A 21,652-nucleotide genomic window follows, 5' to 3' on the forward strand; every position below is an offset into this window, starting at 1 on the left:
CTGCTCTCTTTTACAAGTTTAAACTTCTTAAATTATCGTCTTTGTATGAATTAACTATAAGGCAGCTAGCACAAACCATCGAACGTCTCGCCAGTTATAATATGAGAACCATTAAATGGGAAGCAAGGCTATCATCACTGCTCAAGTGGTACGAATAGGAGGAGAATGAATGGTTAGAGTAAGGCAAACGTTCATAGAGAGAAATGAAATCAATTCCTTGCTAGACCAGTTCCACGAGAATACCATAACTTTTGTAGCATTATTTCAGCACGTATCTTTCCACCAGCTTTATGAATGTTAATATTTTTCAACCACAGACGATATTATGAAGTGGCAAATGCAGTACAATAAGAGTAAAGATTTTCGCTGAAATACAAAGTACAAGACGAAGGCATATATATGTACATAACACAGAACACGCGGATACACTACAACATGTTGCAGTTCCTCAACTGCTTGAGGAGGGGCCGAAGTACATACAGATGGGTGGATTAATCCTGAAGATTGATAGGACTGCTGAGGGAATAGTCCAAATACCATCACCACATATCAAACCTGAAGCAACAGCGCCTGCATAATCTTCAGCATCCTTCCTGTTTAGCCTCTCCCAGACAAACAATATTACGGTTCCAACAAACATGTCGATTGCAAAGTAGGCTCCAATATAAAATGGTACGGCCATTGCCATTGGTATAGGGATGAACTGTGACACCCTTTTAGGGGTGACATCCCTCAAGAAGTTTACAGCAACAGCCACAGCAAAGAAAAACAAGCAGAGTTCCAAGCAATGCTTGGGCAGTTCCGAAAAGCCTTGAATCCCCAAAATAGCCATTTCCCTATATATGATGGCATACGGTGCTTTGTATGGACTATCAGGAGAACCTATATCAAAGGCTCTCCAGAACAACCAAAATGTAAGCGGTGCAATGACACAGCCCATGGCTGTTCCAACTAACTGACTGACAAACATAGATCTGGCTGATGACAAAGTTAGATAGCCTGTCTTAAAATCTTGCATCAAATCAGCTGCAGTTGAGACAATGGACATCATAACTCCACAAGCTGCCAGCCCAGCGATAACGCCACCATTACTTCCAACCAGTGAAGCAAAAATGAAAAGGCCAATCTTGCCATATGTTGAAGCCAAGTTCCAATCTGTTAGCCCAGTCCCATAGGAATTGCAGAAGGCAAGGGCAGGAGCAATTATGTATGAGCAAAGGACCAAATACCATTTAAGCGGCGGAAAGATGATTGGAATTGTAGCAGTGGATATTGCAGCCAAGCCAACATATCCAGAGGCAGCAAACCAAAATGGAATCCTGTCCTTCAGGAATACTTCATCCCGCTTCTTCTCCTCTAGTAATCTTTTGGAAGTCTCACTATCTGTTCAAACATTAATACAGCATACAGGTACATAATATAATGGTAGTCAAGGAATGTGAACACACGTATGAATTTAGTACCGAATTGGGTAACCTCAGTGGGGTTTTTAGTCCTCAAAAGGGAAGGATGCAAGGAAAGAGTAGGAAGAATTGTTATTTCTTCAACTTTCTTTTTATACACTTGAACTTGCAATTGCAGAGTTCATTCCACCAAAAATTTAACAGGCAACACAAAAGGGTAGTAATAAATGTCAAAAGAAAATGACACAGCAATATAAATGAGATAAAATAAATAATCATTGACCACCACTCCTTACCTAAAACCTCTTTGAAAATGGGAAGGTCCTTTTGTCTAGTGCTAATTTTGCACGTTTCCTTAAATGTGATGGCAATTATTTTAATTAAATTGTAAAGCCCATCACCCAAAATTAGTGAAATAGCAACGAAGACCTGCAATCATAATACGCGCATGAGATTGTCACACCAAAAAATCCAGTTCAACACGCATGAAAAACAATCTCTCCCAGTTGAGATAGGAAATTCTGCTGCATATCATAATCAAAATGGGCTGTCTGACAATGATGTGAAGTATTAAATAGCTTGATCGCTGGCTTTATCAATAGGAAAAATAAGGGGGTTTTTGAAAATTGAATTTTTGCCTCTGTAAAATTTCATTCTTTCTCCATGGATGAAAGCATAAACAATACCCAACTTCTAATTTTTTTTTTAACAGAACTCCTCTAATGGATCAAAGAAGCTCGTAGTGTCTCACTCTGCCAAGTAAATTTATGTTCACTGCTTTTGTTGTACCATCCCCAAGTCCTCATGAAGCCTTAAGAAGTCAGAGACACATACTTCCCCCATGCAAAGCTACCCATTTGATGCTCTTCACAATTCTAACCAAGGAAGAGAGAAAAATAGGTCTGCTGGGTGCTTTATTAGAAGCAGGGCATGTCAACTATGAAAACTGATCGTTGTAGAGTTACAGATCAAAGAAATTCAGGCTTTTCATGTGTTAACTATGGTGTATAGTGTTGGACTATGTCAGTATGAAGAAAAAGGGTACTCTAAGTTATTTACTAATCAGTTGCTTATGCTTTGATATTATCACAGGAATAGCTATGCTTAAAAACTCAGTATTCGTGATGCCCTTTACACCCACTTATCTTTTGGCTCCTCAAATATGTCCTCAACCTCTTTTCTTATTTTGTAAGCTTCCAAACAATATCATAGCAGAGGCAGAAAAAAAGGAAGCTTTAATTGCATAGAGAACATTTATTAGCTGCAGCTGTTAAAACTGCCTTTACTTGTTAATGTCAGTCTAAACACATAGCTAATCTTTCTTATGGAATTTGTAAAGAAAAATATTTTGAGGTACCTTGTAACCATATAGACCTTTGAAGTCATTGGCGCCAAGATCCGCCGGGTACCAGTCACCAGCATGCCGAGAAACGAAGGGCCAAAGAAAACCCCACGAGATAATGGCCCCCAAGAGAACAGAACAGTTGACAATATGAGGGCAGATCAGACCACATCCTATATAGGTAGGACTAAAGTCAAAATAAAACCTGCAACACAGGAGCAAGACTCAAGCATCAGTAATATGAGCTACGAGTAATCCACACTTGTGATCCAGAGTTTACCCTTCATATGCCCTGTGCAAAGAGTTCTTGTTTTAGAGGTTACCAATAATATCAATCATGAAAACAAAGGTTACAGTTTTTCTAAGATAAAAGCAAGCTGAAGTACAGCATCCCTCTCTATTTCAGTTTTTCTTTTCTTTGCCATTTTCAGCACAGAAAGTTCATAGGATCCTTTCAGCATCATTTGATCAAATCTAAAATTGTACAAGACTACAAGATAGCTCAATACATTTATGAGCAGCTAGTACAGCCCTCTCAGGGTAAATAGTTATCCACTCAACAACCAAGATATATAACATTACCACCACATATCGAGACCAAAACTAACTCACCAAAAGGTTAGCTTGGCTTCCACCCTGATTTGTAGTATCAAGCAACTAAAATGTTGTATGTCTATGCATTTTCAGTCAGAAATATTTATAGCTTGACAACTAGCTCTTGTATAAAAATTGCTTTAGCAGAAAAAGAACATCTCTAAGGCACTTGCACCATGTTATGAATTCAACATCAGGAGAATCGATGAGAATAAGAAATTATGTGTTTCTTACAGGAAAATTACTGCTAGTAATTGCTACACCTCTCAGAACTCACAAAGGAGAGGCAAAGAGTAGAAGTTGTATTCACTTCCTGGTCTAAAAATTGCAGCCATTTGGACTCAAAATCAACTATATCTAATATTGGAGGAAGAGAAACTTACGTGTTTTTGTATAATGCCAACCCCAGGCTGGGAAAATTGTCAAATCCACATGAATCCCCAACGCCACTGAAGAACCATTTGAAGCAGCTCCAGAAGAAGCTAATGCTCAAATATTTTCCAAGACAGCTCACTTGTTTACTGGAAAGCTCAATCCAATTTGCCATTTCAGAAAATAGTACTAGAGATTGAAAAACAAACTTTACAGAAAACAAGGACCATACCACACCATGCCTCAGCCTATCTTCATTACTATAATTTTAATTTGATGACTTCGGTGCACACAAACAAGAAAAAGCTTTTCTCAATGTCTTAGACGTTTTACAAACAAGAACAAAAGGCACCCAAAAACTAAAAATGCAGTTGCTTACCTTGCAAGTTCAGCTCCACTGCTTGTGTGGAAGCTATTGATCAACATTGCCGTGGCAGTTCCACTAGGGTATGTCAACTTATAATCCAAGACCATAACCTGAAATTAGGGCCATAGGAGATTAGAAAGAATGACAGAAAAAACAAGTAACTGGGTGAAGAATTAAGGGCTCCAGTACCAATTGCAAAGAGCACTCTAAATCTAGAATGGCAGTAATAATGATGCAAAATGGAAACACAATTATCAATCCCTAACAAGCATGATTGGGAATAGGAAAGAGGAAAGGACCAACTGATATATCTTCAGGTCATGAAATAAACAAGAAAGCCGTGTCAATTTACACAATTACAGACTGAACCAAAAAAAAAAAGCCTATAAGTTAAACACATAGCCTAGCGGCAAGGGATGATTTGCATTCCTAGAATCGGTGGAGCAAGACAGAATTATCAGCATTGGAAGTCACCTTACGAAGTGGGACAAGACTGAAAAGGCCAAGGAAACTAACAACAAACGTGAAACCCATCATCCACAACAATCCTGGATTTTTAACATCTTCTGCCCGGTTACCAGGATAGTCCTCACCAATCAGCTTGTACGTTTTCTCATCCATTGAGAGCATGTACGACCCAAAACCCCCTGCCATAGCCAAGTAAAAATAAGGAACAATAAATCATGTGGCATGAGCACAATATAGTTAGGGAATTGGACAAATCAAGTAAACAGAGAAAATGGAGAAAAAAAAAACTCCAGTTTTAGATAACCTAGACATGTTCATGACACTAACAATGACATCAGAGAACTAGTTTCATTTTAGTACTAATTCGAAGACTCTCCCAAACACAGGCAGCTGAGGCTAGAAATACCTACACACCAATTCTCAATAACGAGAAGCTAACTTTTGTCACTGCACAGAAATTACTACTCGCATCCAAAAACTGCCAGACAAAGAAAAAGAAAAGGAAAAAAAAAAGAATTATGCAAGTTAAAGATGAGAGCAGTACAGGAAAGTGGGGTTAGTAGTACCACTAAAAGCGAGGCCATAACAAGCAACAACGCAAGTCTGGATAACGGTATTCTCCTGACGGGTGAAGGGGTGAACCGAAAGGCCTAATTTGGAAAGAAGGGCGGTCCAGGACTTGACGAAGAAGAAACCAAGCAAACCGGCGGCGACATTGAGGGAGGGAATGATGCCGACGGTGAGATTGAGCTTGTGGGTGATGATACAAAAAAGAACACCCAACAGGGCACTGACAAGAAGGCCCCGGAAGGTAATCTGATGTTTCCAATCCGGAATGAATTCTTCGTCCGGCAGATCCTTATTCTTGGAATCATCATCATCATCTACCTGCTGCAGCAAAGGCTCTGAAATCTCCACAGAAGCAGCGGCCTTCTCCACCGTCCCCATCTGTTGACTTATTAATCTCTGAACCCTCTACAGTGTAATAGGTTACCAGATCACCCCAACCCACCACTATCACTATTACTATTAGTATTACTACTTGCTGAGCTTTGGATGGAAAAAAAAAAGGGCTACCTTTGACTCTTTTTGGCTAGGTTTTTGTGGGTGGCAGATAAGATGCAGATGAGATTCTTGATACTCCACCTCGTAATATACTATTACTACCTATCCTATCATGATTCTGTTAGTCGGTTTTTTGCCCCCTTATTATTATTATTAGTAGTAATCAAATCAAAGGATAGTACAATGAGATTGGTGGTGGTGGTAAATGGCAATATTGGTAGTTTCTGGGCTGATGGGATGGGTGGCAGGTGGAGGAGAGAGGTGATTGGTGGAGAATTTGGACGCACAAAGAAGAAGGCTCAAGCGTCTGACGTCCTTTGGGCAGTTGCGCTGGCGTGATGCGTGCAATTTGCACGTTCCCGCGTGTTTGGTACCCTTCCATTGCATTTGGAGAGAAATTTTCTTCATTATATCCTAATAAAGTTTAAAATTATTTTTTAAATTTAATGCAATTTGTGATATATTATATTTCATTACTTGTATTAGTTATATCTAAAATTTTGTGTGAAATTGACTAGATTTTACCCTCTAAATTACAAGGGGTATTTGTTATTTGGCTAAACCTCAAGATTTGATTGATGGATTAGTCAAGTTTCAAGAGAGGTACATGTAGTTAATCGTTGAAAATTAGCTGACTTGAAATATGGATATATTTGTGCAATAATGTATGCAAGCCATGCTTGTATTGCTTGTTTTCGTCGGAAAATATTGTCGTTTTCCGTGATCACATTTCCCTATGACCTTTTTCCCTCACATATATCAAATCGCTACAGTAATTTTTCCATGAAAAATGACGGAAAATGCAATCCAAACACGACCTTTATGTTTGGTTGCACTAATCATTTTAACTAATTATTTCTTGTAATAACAGGTGGATAGACGCTTCATTGAGATTTAGATTCTGTTTGATAATCCAATTCAGCACTTAATAAATTTAAATTTTAACATATTATATCATTTGATAATTAAAAAATTGAACATCTGAATTAATTAGGTGATACCGAATATTTTAGGCAAAACTTATTCCCAAAATTAAGTGATAAATTATTCACTTATTAATGAATGTGATATGCACTCAAGTGTATTAAATGTAATATTTAACAATTCAATAATTTAATAAATTTAGATTTCATATTTCAGATTTCAGTTTTATTAAATATACCTTTAGAGCGAGATTTTAGTTCAAATTGTCACAAGCGTGATTTTTTTATGGTACCAAATGGGATACCCACGTGCCAAAACACAGCAACATTATCGTGGGAAAGAGATTGGACTTTTGCAAAATCTTTTGAAAAGAATATTACTTTGACCAAAAAAAAAAAGTTCGCATGAAAAAGATATTAAGGTGTTATTATTTTGCTATTTAGGAGACTAAATGTCCCAAATCACAAATACTACAGACCTAGGGGGCCTCTTGGTAAATATTAATCGAAACCTCGTTTACCTTTTTACTCTCGACTCTCGAGGGGCCATACCTATAAATTTCCATATTTGAACATAGAAAGTAGAAACCACTCCTATTTGTAAAGTTTCAATTTTTATTCGTATCTGCTTCTGCTTCTGCTTCTTCTTTTTCAATATCTCTATCTGGGTATTTTCAGCTTTACAGAACCCCGTTAGAAAATACTGTTCAATATAGAAAACAAAACCTTTAAGATTGTTCAGCGATTGCTGTTAGCTATACAAATCTCCGGTGAGCAATAGATTTAATTTTGGTTCATCGGAAAAGTGTATAGAATTTTGTGGTGCTGCCATAATTTGTATGCAAAGGAGGCTTGATTGACTAACAGGTTATAGTGCTCTAATGTTTTGCTGGCAGGGAAGAAAATTTGACAATATGGTGTGTTGTGCCCTCAGATAACTGTAATGGTCTTCAGGTGTTGGGAAGTTGTGCAACAGGGTTGGAGCAGGTACACTGCTCTATACTGATTGGATTTGATTCTTGATTCCCTGAATTTCCTTTTTTTTTATTTTCTTTTATCTGGAAAATGGAAGTGCAACTTACTGACAGCAGATTTGCAAAACTGTAGAATCACCATTCCTCTAAGGCCATTTAGTTTGAGGGATGTTGTGGAGCTGGGACATGAATCCTCTAAGTCATTATGCTGTTTATGGGGATTGGTTTGTCATGGTTGCTGCTTTTGTTTGATTTCTTAAACTGGGGCTGTCAATTATTCGATGTGTCTCCTTCTTTTGTGAAGTTTTTTCATAATCACTGAGATTTTTCAGACGGGTAATCAATCCAAGAGATAAAAAAAAAGGCTAGTTTGACAGTTATCTTAACTAGTGCTGAATGCACACTCAATGTGTGTGCAGTAAAGAAATACATTATATTTATTGTCATATATTTTATATAAAAATTTCATTGTTGAAACAAACTTTAATCTTTTAAATGTTTTATAAAATAATTTTACATTGGTAGTTATAATATTTAGGAGTGGTTATGTTGAAAATATATGCTTAAATAGGTAAAAGCAAAAAATGCTCATGGGGTAGTTATCTTGAGAACATCTATGTAGGTAGTTAAAGTAAATGTAGCTTTTATTTGGACAAAAATGAAAGTTTATAAAGTGGCAATAAATGTTTACTCGAAACCCCTGTTTTTGTATAGTATAGATATAGATATGTCCCAGGAGGTGAAGGGCATTCCCCCTCCCCTCCCCTCCCCCCCCCCCCCAACCCCCAAAAAAAATGAAGGTGGAGGAATAAGAACAAGATTTATCTTTTTTCCAAAGTTTCCATTTTTTTCCTCTCTTTTCCTAATACCCTGGTTGGTTCCAGGAAAGGGCTGAGGAAATGGAAAGTGATACCCTGAAAACCAATTTCCTGTGTTTGGCAATGAAAGAGAGGGAATTGATATTTGCACACCTCATAGAGAGAAGAAATCTCAGGAAATGGTAGGGAAACTGAAAGCTATTTTTGCCTAAAAATGGTTTCATCACCAAAACATGAGGAAAACGAAGGAAAGGAAACGCAAATGGATAAATACGCGGATCTCAATCTGGGTAAAATTAGATTTCGGGTCAAATAAAGCCAATAAAAAAGAAACAAAGAACACCCTCTCTCATCTCCCACTTCTTGCCGTTCTCACCGATCACTGTCTCCCATCAAATCTCTCAACTGCAATTTTGGCCGTGAGCGGTGGGCTGAATCTCCATTCTCAAGAAAGAGGTACTAAGAAAGTGCTAATGGGAAACCTAAATCAAATCTGAGCTGGTTCAAAGCCCATGGAATTGCCACTAGGATGACCATGCCCCCTCCATATATACAAGTTAGCTCTTTTATTTGGAGCTTTTATGCCTTTATTTACAATGTAAGGTTTGTTGACGTACTTAATATTCCCAGAATGAATGGAAAAATTGTGCAACCATGTTCTAAGATCAAAGAACGTTAATTCACTTCTTCCTGAGATTAGATTTCTTATTCTTCCGACCAGAAGACCACCTATTCTTGTACAAGTTTCTCGGGGTTTCTGGTTGTTTAGAAAAGTTTTTGAATCAATTCATGCTTTGCCAATTCATAAACGGATTTCTACCGGTATTTTACATAAGAGCTCATTATGCAAGTAAAGTTTCAGTGGCATGCATAACCCTCTTTTAATTTTAATGTTCAGGTTGTTTTATGACCATTAATGCCATGCCTTTTGTTTATCATTAGCTAATGAATTCATATGATGCATGATAAAAACTGGGGAATTTGGTTTGGGTTTCTTTTTTTTTGGAACTTTTCTGAGCATTATTTGTTACATTTTCTCATATACTTGGCCATATTGATGTTTTTGTGGTGTCTGATGCTTTTGTCGTTGCAATTATGTTGCCTCTACAGAGGGGAAGTTCTCATTTTTCTCAAGTCTGCAGTGCCATGTTTGGTGTGTTTTGCTGCAGTTATCTTTCTTGTTTAGCAGTGGCAGCCCTGAATACAAGAAAATGTGCTTCCCTTCTTTTGGTTTAGAATAATAAAACACGGCTGCCCATTTTCTTTAAATAAGATAACTTTGTACACTTGGTTGGCACTGTCTTGTAAAATAATTTATTGAATTGGATTTGGGATCCAACTTATAAGATAATTTGTACATCTTGATAGACGGCAATTGTGGTCCTTGGTTATTGATTAAGCTTGCATTGACATTATAGGTTGCCAGCATAATCTATTCTGTTCCTACCCAATAATTAAAACCCAAAAGAAAAATGCAAGGGCGGAAAACTTTGATGGATTTGAGCAGCCATTTTGCAGTCAAGTAGGATGTCGGATTGACGTGTAATTCTTTTTAATGCTATTTTGAAGCCCTAAAACTATAGAACAGGGAAGAGGGATTTGGTTTCATTATTTATCTGCAGCACTTGTATGCTTGTGAACATGTGTTTTGGGTTGGTATTGGTGATATGGGTACTTGCTGGTTTTGCTCATTCTTCTTGACATCTCCCTTCTTGATAAATGTTAATTGAGATTAATGTTAACTAATGAGTTTGAAAGTTGTTGAGGGTGATATGTAATACTTTTAATTTAGCCAACTATGATCAGGTGGTTCAGTTCTGATGAACTCACCAGCCTCTGTAAGAAGTTATACTTGCCCTTTTTACATTTGTATGCAAGAGATCAACACTTTGCATGCTTCATTTTTCTGGCTGTCCAACTACAGATATTTTCTTTTATAGGATTCTGGTAGGGATAGTCAAAATAGCATCAAATCTATAATTAGAATTAGTTTTTTTTTTTGTTTTTTTGGCAGTTTTATATAATTAAATCTCTTGGTATCAGTCTGGTTGTGGAGTCATTGGTGTATAAGATGATGAAGTACCTAAATGATCACCATGATATGCGATCTCTGGGTATCATTCTAAAGCTAGAACAGTGTACTATCTTATTGCCTATGTTTGGTTGTCCTTTATGTGCAATCCTTAAGTCCATCTGTTGGTATTAGTCAGTCATTGGTTTGTTTCAAAAGAATGTTCTGTTTCATTTATGCAGAATTGTGACTTTGCAGCACCTTTTGCATTTTCTTTACACTGCCTTTGCAGTACCTTTGCATTTTCATTTTCTTTTTGTGTGTGCAAGCTATTAGTAGTGAAGCATATAGCGTAATACAGTGTCAATATTACAACGTGGTTCTTGTTGTATTAGGATTTTTGGCTTGTTGCATTCTAGTGTAGAAGACTTGGTAACTGTGAATTATGTTTTTTTTTAATGCTTAGTTTGTGATATTAATGGGCTTCTCTGAGGTTCATATGTGATGGATATTGAGGTTTTATTAAGATATAATAGTTGTAGTTCATTTTAATTTTGCCTAGACTGATTTTTTTCATTTCAATTTCACTTTTCTTCCTTCTTTTGTACTTTTTAGTAGCCGTGGAAATGTTTTTTGGCTGCTGGTGACCCATTTTCTTATAAGAATAATATTGCATTGGTCTATGATGGATACATTTATTGCCAATTAGATGTAGTAATTGTCCTGAAATGAAACTATTTCTTTGTGTGGCAACTGGCAAGTGCTGGAGGCTTAATTGAAAATCACACTAGGTGTTTGGAAAGCTGGGTTTTTTGAAACTATTTCTTTCTGTGGCAACATTTGGAGCCTGAGGTGATCAAACAACCAACGAGTAGTAATTTTTTGAAAGTACACCTCACAACTCAATTTCTAAATGTTTTGTGAACTCAAATGACCAAATATCCGAAGTACAATGTTGTTGAATTTTCAACATAATTGGTTATTGTTTAATTGAAATGCATCTCTTTTTTAGTTTTGTTTTCTACTATCATTTCCTTTTAGAAATCCATGATTCAAACAAAACAATTACTTTCCTTGGAATCTTTTTCCATATCCTTAGCACTTTCCTTTGTTTACCAAACATGAGAAAGTATTAGGGTTTATGAAGGACTTCAATTTCCATTTCCTCACCTCACTGGTTTCCTGGAACCAAACAGGGCCTAACTGTTGGGCTGCAAAAAGTTCATTGTTTTGATGTTTTTGTGAAAAGATAGTCAAGTGGGACTCCTTTTGTACTTTGATTTTGTACTTGTACTCGCATAAATTTGCTTTTGTTTTCCTTGGTGGGCTCTTGATATTCTATTCTTCTTGTTATTTCTTGGAGCTGTCTGCATCTGTAAAAGTCATAATTATGCAGGATTTTTATTTGATTGGTAAATGATCTCCATTAAAGCCTGTGATTGTGTGAATTCATCTTTACCTATTTGTCTGCATTTTCCTGAAAATGTATGCAAAAGTATAATTAGTTGCTTCTGAAATGGATTGAAACATAATCAACTTTGGCTCTATGTGAAAGGGGCTATGCTCAGGAACCTTTATTGTGTAGTTTTTTATGTCATAAACTCATGCAATTAGTCATGTTTTACTGGAATGCAACATAACAGTTTAAATTTAAGATTTGTATCTTTTTTCTGTTGCCGTTATTCTGTTTTTTCTTCAGTTGTATGACTGATTTAATTCCTTTTTCTTTCCGAGGCTAGCTCCCAATGGATGCAGACCTTTTTGATGATATATTAACGGACAATGCTGTCAAGACTGGTAAATATATTTATTTGATTGTTACTGTGAAGTTCTAGTGCTTTCTCTTAGTGTCTTAATAAGACCAGATACTGACTTGGTTGGGAATAATTTGTTCAGCTAGGGCTGGTGGCAAGTTTCAACCTAAGGCCAAGCCATGTGGCCCCCCACGTCCAATAAAAAAAAATTCAGGTCCATCTTCATTACCTTCCTCTGAGCCAGTTCGGACTAATGATGTTTCTGAGAGCACAGCTGATGAATGTCACGAAAAGGAAAAACCAGCTGCTTCAGGTGAGATTTCTTTTCTTGGAGTTGGTTCATCTTTCAAGAATAACAAGCCCTTAATGTTTGTGTGGCATAATTATATTTCTGGAATAAATAGGAAATACTGGTGAAAAGGTTCTTCTCCCAATAATTCTGATACCAACAAATTCAGTAGCTATTAGGAATGAATGTTTTGCCTCAAATAGTTTGCTTTCCAAGAAATTCATTTCAATCGCGTTTGGTAGATAAGTTTCAGCTTTTATTAACCTATTTATTCTACAATCAGATGATGCAAGATTGATTATTTCCAATAACTAGGCTTCTTACAGTTGATGATAGGAGCTTTGGAGTTGTAAATTGTACATCACAACACCTTGACAGTAGTGAGAATGGCAACCCAATTGCTTCTTTGGGTCCTGTTATGGACATTTTCGTGCCTGATAGCAATGAAGATTGGCATTCTTGCTTTGAAAAAACCATGGGAGAGGTGAGTTCTGCAATTTTCTTTCATTTCATCTAGTTGATTTTATTTGCCTGATGTATGGTCTTTAAATTTCAGAATTCCGACATATTCATCGGCTTGGAATCACTTGGTGATTTTCTTCCTGATTCTGCAACTGTTTTGGGTAAGGAAATATGCTTTTGCCTTTGAATACTACAAATAGAATAGAGAGTGAGTTTTTAAACCTTTTTTACCCCCTGTACACTCTGGAGAAAGCTGAAACTGGCCAAACAAGTGTTTAACATGCATCCTACTAATATTTTTTGCAGATAATTCTATTCCTTCTTCTGAGGCACGAAATGTTCATATTTCTGACAGTGAGAATACAGAAGGAGGACTAGCCGATCCCCTCATTCCCAATATTTCATCACAAAGTGAATTTTCAACAGCTCAAGATCCTTTAGCTGGCACTGATCGTATTGTTGGTACTAGTGGCGGTTGTTCAGATGATAGAAACTTGGACACAGAGGTAAGGACCTAAGACTCTCCCTGAACATATGATCTGTTCCTATTATTTGTGACGTAGTCATGCCTATGACTCGTATCTTGCATTATTTCCTGTTTGTATATCGTATGCCACGTCATAGTATATGATTCCACTGTACAGTATTTGGACATAAGGTCTATTGATACGGAAAAGAATTAACCATTTGTAGTATCAGCACTGTATAATGTTTTTTTTTGTTCATGTTTAAGTAGGATTTAGGATGATATTGCATTAACTTGTGTCTTTGTTTATGCTTACTTTCTATTTATTTTGTATCATGTCCTGATCTTAGCTATGCTTCTTTTATGGCTGCTGTTACTGCCAGAGCAACTTCTCCTAAATGGCATAATCATCCTCAAGAACACTTTATTTCCAACTGTTCATGCCACTCCTTTCTCTTTCTCCCAAGTGTAAGCAGATGGATATTCCCTCCACCGCCATCTCTTGAATTTCTGCCTTTTATCTGCCTGTCCTTTCTTCTAGTCCCACACCAAGACACATATAGCGGAATGCAAGTTTCGTATCAATTATCTTTTAAATGTGGAGGAGTCATTTGATTAATTTAGCGTTTGCTTTTCTTGCTTAAATTTGAGATGCTTTCCCTTTATTCTTCTTTGTGACCCTATTATTGTTCATAGTTCCTGTCTTTATTTTTTTTTCCAATTTTTTCCTGATTTTAATTTTCTTCTTTGCTAATTCCTTTTTTTCCCTCTCCTTTTCCGTTTGAGTTCCCAAAAATTAAATTTGTTGGGAATCTTGGGAATTTCACTGGTGAACTTGTGAAAATATTAGTATTATTGTTTGTTTAATTTTTAAGAAAAAAAAAGTCAATAGGATCAAGGAGAAGTGAGTGGCCTGGGTTAATTTTTTACAGGGAAAGAGAGAGTGAACGAGATACAGAGAAAATTGAGTTGAGACTTTTTAGGGCGATTTTGAAATTCAAGACAAAATTGCTTTGGCAGGATATAACTTGCTCTGCCAATGACACCTGCTTTCTCTTACTGAATATCAGTATAGGGGGGGATATTCCCTACTAAATACATATAAGTGAAGGTGGAAAAATGATTTTGCTGTCAATGATAATTATCTGACATTCATAAAATCAAGATAATGATTCTAGAAATGCTAGTAGTAACTATATGCTACTTATTTCTATTTACTTCTATATAGAGAAGCCCAATAGCGTTGTCCTATTCCTTTTGCTTTTTATATTTTATTTTTTTGCATGCATTGTTCCCTTCAAAGTAGTTACTCATTAACCACCACTATTTAATGTAATTATGCCATTACTTTGTAAGTTATTCTTTTAATACTTAAACTATAATTAATTTCTATAATTTATCTGTCTCCCCATTGTCGTTTTCCTTCCTTTTAGTTCCCAAGGGTGACATATTTATAAACCAGATTAGGATTGACTGGCTTAAATCGGTTGACTGCAGGAAATGGAGACTTATCAATTGGACTCTCTAGATATGTCTGAGCTAACAACTGGCTCTGGTATGCAAAATTCTGGCATGAGTATCGAGGAGTTTTGCATTTCATCCACATTTAATAAGTTCTGTTTTTGCAGGTCGGCGAAAATTCCAACCAAAATCAAAGATGCAGGCTCATAGACAGGGAAGTGGATCTAGTATTCCCGATCTGGATATGGTTGACCCTGTTCTCTGTCAGCAAGATTTGGAGTCTGTTCCCTCTGAAGTTGATGTTGTGGATCGCAGATCAGTTCCTGCATCACCAACAGATGATATTCTTGATGTCTCATCTGCAGGACCAAATCAGACTGCTCCAGCACAATTAACATCTGAAGTTCTGTTAGATGCAGAACCGAGCAATCTTATGGGGGCTTCCTATCAAGAAGATGGCATTTTTGTAGATCACTCGGAGGCTGTTCTTGAAATGCCTGGAAAACTGGTAACTGATTTAATTTTTTCTGTTCCTAATGCATTATTTGGGATCCTTGTCTTTTCTACATTCATTTTTTTGGTACTTCTACACACGCGCAGGCTTCTCGTAGGGCAAAGAGTGGAAAGGGTAAAACTCATACTGCATTAGATCATTCTCCCAAGAAGCAATTGGCTTCAAAATCCAGCGAGACAAATGTTGGTGGTAGATCACTTAGGAGAAGAACTAAGCGTAAAAACGCGCATAACCTTGTAGACGAATCTGAGGATGAGGATCTTGAGGATAGGGATCTACCAGCTGAGTCTCTTAGTAATTCTGTTCTAAACGAGGATGACAACACTGATGAGGAATTTCAATTGGAAGATGATTCACAAACCAAAAAGTCGCAGAAAAAATCCAAGAAACCTACTTTTGATAAGGAAAAACCAGCAAGAAAGCGAAAGAAGGATACTGAAGCATCAGAGCAGGCAGTCAAAGCAGCACCTAAGAAGTTCTCTCACTCTACTAGGAGGAGAAGAGGTAGTTACAGCCTCACAATTCAGAGTTTAGTTTATTGACTTCCGATGAATATTTTTGTTACTGGGAACTTGTTTTTGGCAGTTGACAAGGCTTTATTGGAAACTCCAGAAGATGAAATTGACTTCCAGAAGGTGCCTCTTAGGGATCTTATATTGCTTGCAGAGTACAGGGAGCGGATGGCGGTATATTTTTCTCTCTGGATATTTACTCCTAGTTTGCTTTGACAATTTTGACCCCCTTAATTTTCTTGCATATTCACTATGGAACCTCTGATACAGAAAAAGGAGGCAACAACAACACCAGGACCGCTTTCAAATCAGAGGTAAATAACTTTTTGTCTCTTATCCAAATTTAGAATCACTTTGGGTGAATCATATGGATTCCTTTTCTTAGCTGTCTACTTTGTATTGTTTTGAAGATGCTAACTATGCATTTGTCCTTGTTATCTTATGTCCATGTTTAATTCATTTGTATTTTGGTGTTTCTGGGGACGTGGTTGCTACACTTTAAATGGACGTTAGGAAACATAATTAATCATAACTAAAAGTGTATTGAACTACTTATACAAGTCAGTGTTGTTATATGCCTGAACCATTATGTACATAAACTTGAGTGCATATATGCTTCAAAAGCCATACAAATTTATGACATTTTGCCACATCATTGTAGACAATTTGTTGTGGCTATTTACGTTTTGGAGTTACTTATAGTTTCTTTCCTCTAGCAATGGAAATTGTTCTGCACGTGACAATGAGGATGGGGCAGCTGGTACTTCTGAACAGTATGGTGAAGATGAGGCCTTTGCTTCAGAACAAGGCAGAGAAGCTAATGATGAACAAGAAAGTCCTCAGGTCGAAGAAAATTCTGGCTACTTCAACTATCAGACTTACATGGACAAAACTCCAATAGCAAGATGGTCAAAGCAGGACACAGAATTATTCTATGAGGTATAGCTAAATTGGATTTAATATACATTAGGCTAGGTATCTTCTCAAAATTCAGAGTTGAGCAAGTCCCACATAGGACACAAAAGTTTATGCAAAATCAATGAGAGTTTTATTTTAATATCTTGAAAGAATTTTGTTGCAGACGTGTGCTTGTTCATATTCTTTTATGTATTTCATGAGGTAATCTTTATTTATCTTGTTTACTGCAACCCCTATTGCCTGAGATGAACTCTGGAAATAACTTGTTTTAAACACAATGTCCATGAATGCGCAACATCTACTTGTGTGGAGCTTAAGGATGAAAGAAAGGTAGAGATGTACTGGGCCCTTAGAGGGACAGCAATTTGAATGATGGTGCAGTGGAGTGTATGATTTTCCCATTTTATCTTTAGATTAAATGGCTGAAGAGATTAGAAAGACATCTCAGTTTAGCAGGGTCAAATGCTTTGTATGGCTTTCGTTCAAGTACAAAACTAAATCTTTGTTTTAGAAATTTCACATTAAACCTAGGTCAAATATGAACACAAATATACACGCACATTACAGATTTTGTAATGGATATTGAAGTCTTGGAGTCAGCTTGCATTGTTAAACTGAAGATGCATGCTTTAGATGCAAATCTCAACTTCCTCTTAAACCCTGTCATATATATGAAGTAAACCCGAGTTTCACATATAATCTATATAACCTAGTTGGTCTCAAATGCGAACTGTTTAAAGAGAATTAAATCAGAATGCACCCATAACAGAATTGAGTTTGCCTTTGGCAATTCTTGTTTTGGACTTTTGATTAATATTGGTTCGTACAATGGTTACTGTCTGTCAATTCAACTGGATTCTCAGCTTGAGCATAGTGAAGTCCTTCCTGAATAAGGCTTTAAAAGTACTTGTTTCACTTGAAAATGGATGAAAAATGATGATTTATGTTCACTACTCATTTCACAGCTGTACCAGCAAGAGGTATGTCTGGCTGAAGAAATTTTGACTGTCATGTTTAAATTTAGAGGATGCATCCCTGAGTTTTCATAGCTTAAGTTTACTATTAATTCAATTTGTAATATCCTCATTGGATTTAGATGAAAAGCATAGGAACAAAACTGGAAAAGTAAGATAAACAGAAGGAAAAAATGAACGATCACTTGTACATTCTTGACGATAAAAAAGGAATGAATTCTACTGTTACTTCTGGGATAACACTGGATTTAATTTGGAGTTACAAAGTTTCTGTCATAGATGCAATTTTGTTTGAAACTTTTGAGTAGCTGAATATAAAGTGGCAAAGTTGGTTGAAATATTGTTACAGCTGCTTTTTTTCCAAGTATACCGTTTTGCCTCCAATGCTTCATTTTTTTCACCTTGTTGCAATATGGTGGCCTTAACTCAAAGACCCTTTAAGACCAATTAGGTAGCTATGAGCTTAGATCTCTTTTAAATAACTAGGAAATATCAGTAATCTATTTAAATTCTCCATTTGGCTAGTTCTAAGTGATGCAATTTTTCTTCGAGGAGAATGTTCCTTGCTTTCAGTTTGCTTTTCTTCTCCTGTATTAATGTTAACCTAGTTGTCAATATAACATGGGAATTTCCAATCTATTGTTGGAGCTGTTAAAAGCTATTTAACCTAAAATGTTGTTTTCCCCTGATGTTGATTGTTGTGACATTTATGTGACACCTCAGAAATTCCAATTGTATTCTTCTACAGGCTGTGCGACAGTTTGGAACAGACCTTTCGATGATCCAACAGCTTTTTCCTGGTAGGACACGTAGGCAGATAAAGTTGAAATACAAGAAAGAAGAGCGACAGCATCCTTTGATGCTTCGTGAAGCTCTTAGTACACGTTCTAAAGGTAAGTCTTACATATATGCATATACATATATGTGTCTATATATACATGTTGTATCAGGATGTAAGGTATCAATAGGGGAGATTTGTTTGGGATTCTTATTAGTTGGCTAATTTGCTAAACTCAAATTGAATTCTAGAGGGCAGAAGCATAATTTGCCTTTTTCTACTGGGGAAACTAATTAAATAACTGTGATATAAAACTGAATGTGTAGTGAACCAAGAAAGTTTGAGAGACAAATAGTTACTTCATCGATAGGATTGAAATAGCATTAAAGACAAAGGAGTAAAGTATAATGAAGTACTTATGTTCAAAAAATAACCATAGTTGCATCCTATCAAGTTATTGGCAGTTTTTGAATGGAAGGATAAGAATGTGGGTAACTAATTGATATTCAAGGACACAATCATGCGAGAGCTTTGCATTCTACTTAACAGAACATTGGCCATAAATAAAATAAAATGGAAGAAAAGCCCTCTAGCTGTCATTTTAAGACAATATTTGATGAGTATACAAGCAGAAAGACATATACATACATGTCATGTACTTAATCTCCGTAGATCTTTTACAGCATGTTTGTAACTGAGGATATCCAATCTCTTCACTTGCCCTAGTTATGGAGTAAATATATCAGGGCAATTACTTATTCTAGGGCTACTAGGAGCTTTGAAATCATGATCATCTTCAATTCTTAGACTTGATTACATTATTCCAGTGCTATTGCGTGTGTTTGGATAATAGATTATTTGGGATAATTTTTTAAAAACATGCTATAGCACACTTTTTTGATGTGATGTATGTGAGATAAAAAGATGGTTGGAAATGTGTCAATAATACAAGCAAATAAATTTTTACAAATAATTCACTGTCCAAACAAAGTAATTATTAGAGCGTTGGAACTGAATTGGTAAATAAGAGTTATTGCACTTCTAGTAGAGTTGCTCCTTTGATGCTCAGGCTAATAAGTTTTGGCCTTCTTGAAGAGCATTTCCAAGTTGAAATGGCATTTTTTGCGGAAGCGTTGGGTAAGACATTTTTTTTTTCCCTTGCAGATCATTCCCATTTTGAACTAGTGATAGAGCGTCTGAAGCAAATGGCTGCCGAGGAAAAGCAAAACTCCAGTACAGCTGATTCAGTTAATTTGATGGGAGAGGAGGAAGCGGAAGAGGAGACACTTGAAACAAATGAAATGGTCGTCACTGTTGTCTTATATTGTGTTTTTGTTTACCTTTTTTTTTTTTTTTTGTTCATTTGAGTTTATCAAGAAACTTTGACGAGGCTTTTAAGGTTGCGATGGCATGGTGATTTTTACAATTTTTTGTCTCCCTACCTGAAAGAGTTCATTGAGCAAGTAAAAAAGAGATCCCATGACTTACCCTCCACCTCAACCCAAGTGAACTAAGTGTGTTTTCATCTTTGTTGCCATTATTTGGTCCCTGCATTTGTATGATCATTGTGTTGGTATTTGTTTTCTGGTGAAACCTGGTTTTTTTAATCAAATGTTCTGTTTTCATTTTGTGCTACCTGATTCTCATTCCCACAATCTGTCGATATATATAGGATGAAGAAGCAAAGTCTGAACAAATTGATGGAGGAGTGCTTGGCAATATGGAGCCGGATATTTCAGAAACTGAGAGTCCTGAGAAGTCTTATGATAGCGAAGAAGAATTGCTACGTTGGAGTCAATATAAGAGCGAAATTTAACGGGCAGATGTAGTTGGCTAATTTTGTAGAAGCCAGTCAGTCAATTTTTTTTTTTTTTTTTTGGTTTCATTCCTAATGTGCTATACACTAATATTTTTGAGGGTAGATATTTTGTCAGAATGAAGACCTGAGGATTTTGTTGCTCGCAAATCTTTGAGCAATTTCTTTTTTCTTTTTATTGAGGGAATCTCCCCAGCCATTCTTCTTGTTTTGGCTGGCGTAGGAAGGTCACAGATGCGGCCTCTCAACTACATTTTTCTCTTTTTCCTGGCAGCCTCTTTGTTATCATCTTTCCTGATATCTGCTTACGGGTTAACAGCTAGTCTGTGGCCCCTCATGGTATCACTTTTGTATGATTTTTCCCCTCATTTGTACTTCCAATTTTTCGGTCATGCTTCATTCGATTGAAGCTAGTTTACAGGATAACCTGCATCTATTAGTTCTCAACTCAAAGGATTTGATCAAGAAATGTCATAATGATCAAGAGTATAGCTCATGATTGTGCTTTTCTTCTTGTAATGAATATCTGCATCTTTCACCATGTTCATTTTAAGTTCCTCCACTCAAGCCCCCCTATCTTTACTGCTATTCATGGTTCAATATCTAAACTGGCAGTTTTTATTGTTAAGTAGTACTAGAAGTTATACCCATGGCAGTTTTCATGTGGGTCTGTCTTGAGGATCTACCTTTTCTTAGGATAGCTGTCTTCTGTATGCAGTGAACTCTTTCCTTTCACAGGTTTTGCCTCAAAGATTTGCATAAATTTTAAACTGGCAAGTATGTTGCAGACTTGCAGCTATGGAATCTTCCCCTAACTGCACTGAAATCTTAAATTATCAACTGCATTGTTCAAGATTTCCCTTGTATTATGTTCTTTATCCATTGAAACCGCAAATTATCATCATGTTCACTTTTTGTGCATACAAGGCTGACCGAACGAACGATATTCGGTGGATCAGAGAAGAGGAACTACCTGTTGCAACCTAAGTAACTTCTGCCTGTGATCTGTGTACATTCAATTATAGAAGAATGGTCTCACTATTGATTACACAAATTGCAATCTCAATGGATTGATTTGACTAGTAAGACTCATTCACATTATTCGATGGAAGTTCAAGTTCGAGTTTGATTGCGTGGTGTCTCACTGTTCTAACAAGTTTTGGAACAACATAACTTTCATTTCTTCATAAAATATATGTTCCAACCCCTGGGGTTGGCTAGATGGTTTTGAGGTAGTCTATTTGGTTTCGATGTCACTCGATCCCTTTTAATACTTGTGTGTTCTTGGGGACGCGGTATACAAGTATAGGGAGATTAGTCTGACAAAGTTGGGTATTGATAAAAAATAATAATAATAAAATAAACTATCCA

The 21,652-nt window shown here is 36.5% G+C and overlaps 2 protein-coding genes across 6 annotated transcripts; one reads left to right on the forward strand and one right to left on the reverse strand.

Annotated features, from left to right (window-relative positions):
• Positions 1 to 229: 229 nt before the first annotated feature.
• On the reverse strand, positions 230 to 5,994 carry LOC113710711 (probable metal-nicotianamine transporter YSL6). Of its 2 annotated transcripts, none has more exons than XM_072065527.1 (7): positions 5,113 to 5,994; positions 4,553 to 4,725; positions 4,091 to 4,188; positions 3,723 to 3,860; positions 2,761 to 2,950; positions 1,700 to 1,832; positions 230 to 1,383 (listed from the first exon to the last, which is right to left on the reverse strand). In XM_072065527.1, exons 1-7 carry the CDS (start codon positions 5,492 to 5,494, stop codon positions 449 to 451), a joined length of 2,049 nt encoding a protein of 682 aa, XP_071921628.1. In that variant the 5' UTR covers positions 5,495 to 5,994; the 3' UTR covers positions 230 to 448. The 2 variants fall into 2 exon arrangements, with proteins under 2 accessions (XP_071921628.1, XP_071921629.1); XM_072065528.1 differs by having other exon boundaries at positions 5,091 to 5,270.
• A 1,172-nt stretch (positions 5,995 to 7,166) lies between these two features.
• Positions 7,167 to 20,579, forward strand: LOC140003814 (uncharacterized). Of its 4 annotated transcripts, XM_072066041.1 has the most exons (16): positions 7,167 to 7,304; positions 7,431 to 7,521; positions 12,077 to 12,134; positions 12,234 to 12,404; positions 12,707 to 12,864; positions 12,937 to 13,003; positions 13,149 to 13,348; positions 14,806 to 14,863; positions 14,937 to 15,277; positions 15,370 to 15,787; positions 15,869 to 15,969; positions 16,066 to 16,109; positions 16,512 to 16,734; positions 18,436 to 18,580; positions 19,630 to 19,769; positions 20,138 to 20,431. In XM_072066041.1, the coding sequence occupies exons 3-16, from the start codon at positions 12,083 to 12,085 to the stop codon at positions 20,279 to 20,281; spliced, it is 2,262 nt and encodes a 753-aa protein (XP_071922142.1). In that variant the 5' UTR covers positions 7,167 to 7,304; positions 7,431 to 7,521; positions 12,077 to 12,082; the 3' UTR covers positions 20,282 to 20,431. The 4 variants fall into 4 exon arrangements, with proteins under 4 accessions (XP_071922142.1, XP_071922143.1, XP_071922140.1 ...); XM_072066042.1 differs by lacking the exons at positions 7,167 to 7,304; positions 7,431 to 7,521 and adding an exon at positions 8,681 to 8,882 and having other exon boundaries at positions 12,696 to 12,864; positions 20,138 to 20,579; XM_072066039.1 differs by lacking the exons at positions 7,167 to 7,304; positions 7,431 to 7,521 and adding an exon at positions 8,719 to 8,924.
• Positions 20,580 to 21,652: the final 1,073 nt, after the last annotated feature.

The sequence above is a fragment of the Coffea arabica genome, chromosome 9e (assembly GCF_036785885.1).
Source record: "Coffea arabica cultivar ET-39 chromosome 9e, Coffea Arabica ET-39 HiFi, whole genome shotgun sequence".
Taxonomy (NCBI): domain Eukaryota; kingdom Viridiplantae; phylum Streptophyta; class Magnoliopsida; order Gentianales; family Rubiaceae; genus Coffea; species Coffea arabica.

Bases quoted from the DNA above. Each gene is read 5' to 3' on its own strand.
- LOC113710711 (XM_072065527.1), bottom strand. From the start codon at position 5,494: ATGGGGACGGTGGAGAAGGCCGCTGCTTCTGTGGAGATTTCAGAGCCT. The intron at 4,189-4,552 runs GTGACTTCCAAT...CCCTAATTTCAG, and splicing joins GTCTTGTCCCACTTCGTAAG to GTTATGGTCTTGGATTATAA. The intron at 1,384-1,699 runs GTAAGGAGTGGT...ATGTTTGAACAG, and splicing joins CATTTTCAAAGAGGTTTTAG to ATAGTGAGACTTCCAAAAGA.
- LOC140003814 (XM_072066039.1), top strand. From the start codon at position 8,856: ATGACCATGCCCCCTCCATATATACAAGTTAGCTCTTTTATTTGGAGC. The intron at 13,004-13,148 runs GTAAGGAAATAT...TATTTTTTGCAG, and splicing joins TGATTCTGCAACTGTTTTGG to ATAATTCTATTCCTTCTTCT. The intron at 15,278-15,369 runs GTAACTGATTTA...ACACACGCGCAG, and splicing joins TTGAAATGCCTGGAAAACTG to GCTTCTCGTAGGGCAAAGAG.